This window comes from Cyprinodon tularosa, unplaced genomic scaffold (genome assembly GCF_016077235.1).
Source record: "Cyprinodon tularosa strain WSP-4 unplaced genomic scaffold, ASM1607723v1 ctg30, whole genome shotgun sequence".
NCBI lineage: Eukaryota > Metazoa > Chordata > Actinopteri > Cyprinodontiformes > Cyprinodontidae > Cyprinodon > Cyprinodon tularosa.
This window is the reverse complement of record NW_024039008.1, coordinates 2,368,717-2,376,149: the sequence shown is the minus strand read 5'-3', so window position 1 is coordinate 2,376,149 and position 7,433 is coordinate 2,368,717. Positions and strand designations below refer to the sequence as shown.

Below are 7,433 nucleotides of genomic sequence, written 5' to 3'. Positions count from 1 at the left end.
TTATATAGAAATATTTGCATGTTTGCTCAATAGCTTATAGGTAATTTGATCAATTGACTCAAAATCAATGTTGGATCATAACACTTCATCGTCTTCAAAGGTTACATATAGGTTACAGCCATATATACATAATATAAGAGTAGACCCCGCATCGACCGCTTTCGCCTATGGGCGCTGACGTGATTTCGTGGCGCCATCTTGGGGCGGTGGACAGCTTCGCTCAGTGACGTGTTGAGTAGGCACATAATCAATGTAACTGTCAAAATTAGTTCAATAAATTAAACACATTTTGACAGTTTTGTTCTTTTTTGCTAAAAACAAACAAATGTTTCAGTGTATTTAAATATTCTTAGTGGGATTTAGAGTAATAGAGTGTTCTGAAAGGATGTATGCATGTTGCAAAGCACAGCCACTCATGCATTTTTATAATTTTGTTATTACTATATACAAAAACATATATACATTTATATATATATATATATATACACATATATATATATATATATATATATATATATATATATATATATATATATATATATATATATATATATATATATATATATATATATATATATATATATATATATATACGGTTCAATTTGCATGTTTTCTAAGCTAAAACAACGTTTTGTTTTTGGTCCAAGCTTTAAACTCAACGCTATTTCTGACATTTTAAGTTTAAAAAGCTTCCTGGATGGGAAGCGAAACATCTTCAAACTTGGAAACAAAGTCCAGTATATAGTTTATTAACTTTTTTTGGAAATGTTTGCCAAACAAGAAGAAAATAAAACGCATTAGTAGGAACCAATACACAATGCACCACATACCTGGTCGGAACATTATAGATGTTGCTCGCCGGCGATGGAAAAATGTCAGCGGCGTTGTTCCAGATGTCCTGTCTTTATCGGGGCATGCTAGCGGTCAGAGCTGTGGGAACCAGGACGCTGATCCCCGGCTTGGTCCAACAACAGTTTCGGGCCTTCTCCGTCCACAAGGAACCGGACCTGGAAGAGAATCCGTTTTACAACAAGTACCAGGACAAGATCAAGAAGCTCCGCAGGTCAGCTAGCAGCGCCCACAACTGCGCTACATAATCTGCTATGTATGGGGGGGGGGGGGGGGGGGGGGGGGGGGACTACTTTAATGGCCTGTTGGAAATGTTCAAGGCAGATCTTATTTTTCTGATCTGCAAACATAAAAAAGGTGTGTTAAAGCAGGCTAACATAACCCTGCAGGATAGCTGCCCTTCAGCACTGACTTTAGACATTCCTGTTGGGGTGGAAACCATTGGAAAATAAATATTTATTGTTTGCAGCAACATATGAGAAGTATTACGCAAAGGAGGGGTTGAAGAATGAGTGGTTATAAGAATTCTGTTTCTTTTTAGCGAGAAACCACAGGAGTACAAGCAGCGGCTGGAGAAGCGGCATGAAACGAAGAAGGATGCCGTCGGACACTCGAAGCAAGCGGAGTTTATCCGGGTCATGGAGCAGGAGGTGGGGTTTCAGCTCAGCTGCATCTTCAGGTATTGGGTGTTTAAATGACAGACGGGAGTGACCCTCTTTTTTTCTATTTTAGTTTGAGAGCAGTGATAAGAAGGCTGCAGGTGATGGAGCATCTGGAGCTTTTACAAAGAACAAGGTGAGCCTTGTTAGGAGGCTGAGCAGAGGATGAAAATGTAGGAATTTTATTTATTTGTTTTTGCTCAGTGGATTCGCTGATTGAAAGGCTGAAAAATATTGAATTGAATTGAGATTTTTTAAGATTCCAAATAATTCATAATCTGAAATCATTTTTTTTTTTATCAAAGAAAGCAATCAAAATCTTTCAGCATGAGGATTATGTTTGCATTCATGAAAATAATGGGATGCTTCTTTAGACTTTAGGTTCCATCCTGGATCTGGAGATGATCAAGGACAAGACAGGCGAGGAGATTGCACAGGTGAGTCTGGTCTGTAAGCTATCTGGTAAAAAAACAACTTCCAACTCAGATTATGAGGAGGGAATCAAAACCAATAGTCTACCTGTGTAGCCTGTGTAGTGTTTTACCTATTTATAAGGTCAGCACATTTCAGTAAAGTGTAATAATCCAAGTCAACTTCTGTGTAGTCTTCCCTTAGCTCTCAGGGAATCTCAGTATTTCTGAAATTCACTGTCAAATTTTGTTAAGTAGCTGAAAGGATCATTTTAATGTCAGTTTAGACGGTATCCATCCTCTTTAGCGCCTCTTTTGTTTTTTAAACAGCACAGTTGGTATAAACTGAACCTCTTCATGTATTTTTTCCAGCTATGGATGCAGTACTATTCAACCAAAGACACGATCAGCGCTGCCATCCCGGTGAGCTCATTACTGCTAATTCTATTCCTATAACAGCATGTATCCAAATGTTGTCCTTTTAATGGGTGTCTGTAGATGAAGAGCTGATCTAAATGTCAGTCTTGTGTTCTGTTTGCAGTCTCAGATCTATGAGGTGATTTTCAGCAGATCCAAGTCCTGCCCCATGGTAAGGTCCCAGCTGAAACTAAACATCGGTTCGGTTTAACCATGCAGAAACACTTGCGTGTGTAAACTACAGGAAAAAAAAAAGAATCCCAGATCTTTTTTTAGTAAATGTTTTTCATGGTTTTCCATACTGACCTCTGTCTGTGGGTTCTCCTCAGTTCGTTTACGCTCTGCCTCAGAAGGAGGGATACGAGTTCTTTGTGGGTCAGTGGTCTGGACACGAGCTGCACTTCACCTCACTTATAAACATCCAGGTAAACCCCTCCATCTTTGTACTTTCTGTCCTAATCGACTTATATGATGAACAAACTCCTGACAGATGAGGTTCTGTGATTTAAAAAAAAAATACTTAATTAGAAAAGCTTTTGTTGTATTTGGTCAGCATTTCTTTTCTTTAAACGGCCTGCGAAATGATAAACATAGCTACACATGTTTAGTTATTGATCTGTTGTAGTTCTTGTTTTACTTTTAGATAGGGCCCTAGAATCGCGGACGGAATCGCGGAATTGGCAAATTAACGCAGAATCTAGTGTAAACGCGGAGTTTCTACATTTGACATGAAATTCTGTTTTTGTGTGGGAGAAGAACGTACGTCGGGCTTGGGGGGGAAATGCACACCGGGGGACGCAAATCTGGGCGACACAACCCCTCCTGCTCCGTCATTTCCTCTCACCCTCCCCCATCAAAACATTAAATAAAATAGCAAAGCGGCTCTCCACAGCTCCGCTTTCAGCAAAAAAGTTGAGAAACATTTGCTTACATACTTGCTGTATTTTGCCTTGTTTTTTATGCACTTTAATGTACTGTATGGAAAATATGATTCTTTATTAAATACTTTATAATTCTGAAATTGAGAGGTCCTATTTTATTTTTTTACTAATGGAGCTAATGGAGCACTTTTATTTATAACCATGCGTGAAAGGATTTTTTTTTCCTTCTGATACTGCATCATGCAGCTCGTTATCTCCCGTTTTCTTCTAACATTTATCCTTTATATCTGTATAGCTACTGGACTGGCTGGTTGAACATGTCAGAAGAACCAAAGTAAATCCACCACAAAACCAGACATCTGTTTCTGTGTCTTTTAACGGGGAGACACTCCATACACCTTGCCTCTCTAAACCAGCTAAATCCTGGAGAACACCTTATCTCGTTTTAATGAATCCTTGGCGTAGGTGGGGATGTTTTATTTAATGTGCTAATTAAACACCTAAAGATGGCTGAAAAGTAGAAGGTTTACTGATGGTGATATTCTGGGGAGGTGCATTTATCTCAGAAGGAATATGTCTTTTTTGAGTTTTTACAGCACTAGTGCCTCGTTTTTTCGACAGTAGGGGGTATGAGCGAGGGGTAGAGACATGCGGGAAAAGACCACAGGTCGGATTCTGACCTGGGTCAGCCGCTTTGAAGACTAAGGTCTCAGTACATGGGTTGTGCATGCTAACCACTGTCCCACCTGCACACCTGGAACAGGTCTTTCAATGGTAAAGGCAACAAAATGACCCTAAAAAACAGCCTGGATATTTAAACTGGACAGGAAATTAAGTTGGAAAGTAGTGCATGAGTTCTGCATAGCTGACACATCTGCTTCTAATTAAGTATTTTGGCATGGATTGATAAAGAAGCCATCAGAAAAATGCTTCTGATATTTTTTGTTTAGTATTGTAAATTATTATTAAAAATTATTTAAACAATGTTGTTCTATTAAGGTATAGAAGGTGAAACTCTTTATTTAACCCAATCCATGATTTGATTTATTTGCCACGAATAAAAGGAACAGACTGAGCCCCCCAGCATGTGACAGCACGTGTCATTTTAGTGTAATATTGTCACTTTTTTTATTTAAATAGTTGCTAAAATGAGCTTTATTACTTGCTGGATCCCCAGCCTGATGATTTTAAACCCTTAAAATCCAAATTGAGGTTTTTATCTGGATTATTTCATCATAACAAGCAGGATCGCACATAAAGAATACAGTGAAACAAATTAAAAATAATTGAGAGATATTGTTTAATGCATGTATGCGGATAGCCTGGTGAGACCATCCTGATCTCGCAAGCTTTCAAGGTTTCACTCGCAGATCAGTCTGGCTACTTTCCGTTAAAGAAAATTTGGAGCAGTTCACCAAACGAACGTCCAATCAGCGTTGGCTTTGAGGCGGGTTGAGATGTGACGCAACGAGAAGCTCGACAGTTCAGTCTAAAGAACATGGCGGCTTCATCCGATGAAAGTAGCGTTAGCGTGGCTATCGAGCAAGTTTTATCGGAATTACAGAGTATTTCTTCACTGAAAGAAGAGCAAAACACTGCTCTGGAGGCTCAGCAAATCCATCTGGTAGAGTCAGGTTAAGAATAGCCTGGCTTGTGGTTGTGTTTTCCTCGTCGCTCTGTTACGTCATATGCTTCGTTGATCTGATTGGTTTATTTGGCCCGTCTATCACCAACGTAGGCCAATCAGCTAACCAGTATTTTCGCCCCTTCCCAAAATTACTTCAACGGAAGGTTTCCAGATGGATATGCGGAGCAAATCCAGCAAATCCATCTGGCGGAGTCAGGTTAGTATGCGGATAATCTGAAGATTAAATTGTTGGAATCATCCAAGAGGGTGGAGTTGATCTTATATCATAGACGTAATTTTCTGTCTTAGGGATTTTATGTCGTAGCTTTATTTATTTTCCAGCCTTTCAAAGTTGATGGTTCCCATGACTCGGTTAAGCAGAGATGACTTATTTAATATGTAAATATTTTCTACTTAAACATCTAAACCACAGGTCATGGATTAGCGGACCGTGGTCCAGATCCGGACCCAACCTGATTTAAAACATTTATAAATTACTGCCTGTTCTCTGACGACAGTGTCAAACTTTACTTTCGCCACTTCTTGGATGGTAAAGACCTCTGGAGAGTCTGGCACCAGGCTGCACGTGACACAAATTAGCCAATGAGCTGTCAGTCTGGGTTGCTGCTGCTGCTACTTTTAGACACAGCAGGCAAACCTGTGGCAAGCCGGGCGATGGGAAAGAAGGAGAAGAAGATGACAAAAAGAGCAGAGAACATAATCAAAAATATATATCGATCCAGGCTCAAAATGAACACCTTGATATGTGCTTGAGAATGGCTTTGTAGCCATTCAAACCCAGGTTTAAAGCCTTGCAGGGCAGCTGAAAATCCACTTCTTTCATTAAGCCATAAAAAAGAAAAAAGAAACAGTCAGTTCAGGTGTGTAATAAAAAAAAAAGCAAGTCAGGAAATTGTTTATATACCAAACTGAAATATTGATGTTCTCTACTTCAAAAAGAATTTAGATTTTAAAATGGAAAAATTTTCTATTTTTAGAAAAACTTGCATGCATAAAAACCTGCATTTTATTTTAGTGTTCAATTCAGTTTAAAGTAACAGATTATAATTTAAAATATCTCCGGTCCTTTACTGGTTATTGATTTTCTGTATTATGACCCTGCTGATTTTTAATTGTTTACCCCTGATCTAAACTCTACCTGCTAACTATATGAAAGCAGCATTCACAGCAGCTGATGATGTTCTCCTCTGTCTGCACCCAGACGCTCGGCGAGAACTCCCCCAGTCAGCTGATCCTCTACCACTACCCTGACCTAAAGCAGGAGAAAGGCATCGTTCTCATGACGGCAGAGATGGATCCCAAGTTCATCGTAAGCCTGTGGTTTTTGTCTGATTTACTCTAAACTCCAATTGACATCAGATATTTAAAGAATCTCTTTTTTCTTTCCAGACTGTCCACCAGGCTCAGTGTTTAGCCAATCAGCTTCAGCTGTTCTACGGACCTCAGAGGCAGGACACGTACCAATTGGTGGAGACCTTGAACCACAACCCTAAGGACTTTAAACACACACATGTGATAGCAGTGCTGGAGCAGAGTGGGCTGGGGTCTACAGGAGTCCCTGGGAGCTCTTAAGGATGAACTGAAAATGACTAAACTTTCTCAGACTGAGCTTTCCTTTTTCCTGAGTACTTCTGAGGTTAAATAAAAGAAGCAGTCATTAAAAGATGTAGGGAATAATGTGGAGGAAGCAATCCAGGCACATTTCCCTCTGTGTTTCTGACTGGGCCCTAGAGACTTTGATACCAAAGCCAGTAAAGAAATTCTTCATTTGATGTTTAATGAGAAAAGGTAAGCTCCTAACAGTCTATTCTTATTAGATTGAGACATTTTTGTCTTCAACAAACCTTTAAAGAAGTTTTATTGGATTAAGATCATTGTAAATAAAATCTGAACTTTCATTCTTCAAACCATTGAGAACATGTTATTTTTATTATATTAGAAGAATAATTAATGGAAGCTTAATGTTTTTTAGAAATTTGGTTCCTTGAAGGGATATATCTATGGTGGGTGGGTGGGTGGGGTCACAGCTTATTGCTCTCTGTAGAATCTATAAATTACGCACAGACCCCAGATCTCAAAAACAAAAAAGGGTCTCTAAGAGGATGACAACAATCTAATCTAAAAGAGTCTGATGGTCTACGGTTATACCTGGAGCAGGCAGCAAGATGCTAAACGAAGCCTAAAAAACAAAAGAAGAAATGGAAGCTATACAAGTCTAGATGAAAGTGATTACCTCCAGTGTTGGAAAAAAACAAAACGAAGTTTAACTCTCAAACAGATATTCTAGAAGGAAACCTTTACTAGCCTGAATTTTGCCATAGAGAGCATTGACGATGAGCAGCACTTCTGGAATCTGGTTCTTTGGATAAATGGAGCCTAGGTGGAAACTGATTTCTCTCCTACATCCACCTGTGACACAGCCAATCAGCATTGAGCCACACCTCCACGAAAGCCAATCGGCATCCATAGTTCATCTTAAAAGGCCTCCGATCCGCACTTGTGTGCTCTGTGCACAGGTGGCGGATGCGCTGACTTCATTCAGATGACCCTGTTTCAAGCCACCTCAATC

At 39.4% G+C, this 7,433-nt stretch overlaps 1 protein-coding gene across 1 annotated transcript; it reads left to right on the top strand.

The window, feature by feature from the left end:
• The first annotated feature begins 833 nt into the window (after positions 1-833).
• On the top strand, positions 834-6,724 carry atpaf1 (ATP synthase mitochondrial F1 complex assembly factor 1). Its single transcript, XM_038291562.1, has 9 exons — positions 834-1,063; positions 1,391-1,499; positions 1,582-1,644; positions 1,883-1,945; positions 2,291-2,341; positions 2,460-2,507; positions 2,665-2,760; positions 6,066-6,173; positions 6,254-6,724. Exons 1-9 carry the CDS (start codon positions 849-851, stop codon positions 6,434-6,436), a joined length of 936 nt encoding a protein of 311 aa, XP_038147490.1. The 5' UTR covers positions 834-848; the 3' UTR covers positions 6,437-6,724.
• Positions 6,725-7,433: the final 709 nt, after the last annotated feature.

Coding starts and splice junctions, on each gene's coding strand:
- atpaf1 (XM_038291562.1), top strand. CDS start 849: ATGTTGCTCGCCGGCGATGGAAAAATGTCAGCGGCGTTGTTCCAGATG. Junction 1,500..1,581: donor TCCGGGTCATGGAGCAGGAG/GTGGGGTTTCAG, acceptor TTTCTATTTTAG/TTTGAGAGCAGTGATAAGAA. Junction 2,761..6,065: donor CCTCACTTATAAACATCCAG/GTAAACCCCTCC, acceptor GTCTGCACCCAG/ACGCTCGGCGAGAACTCCCC.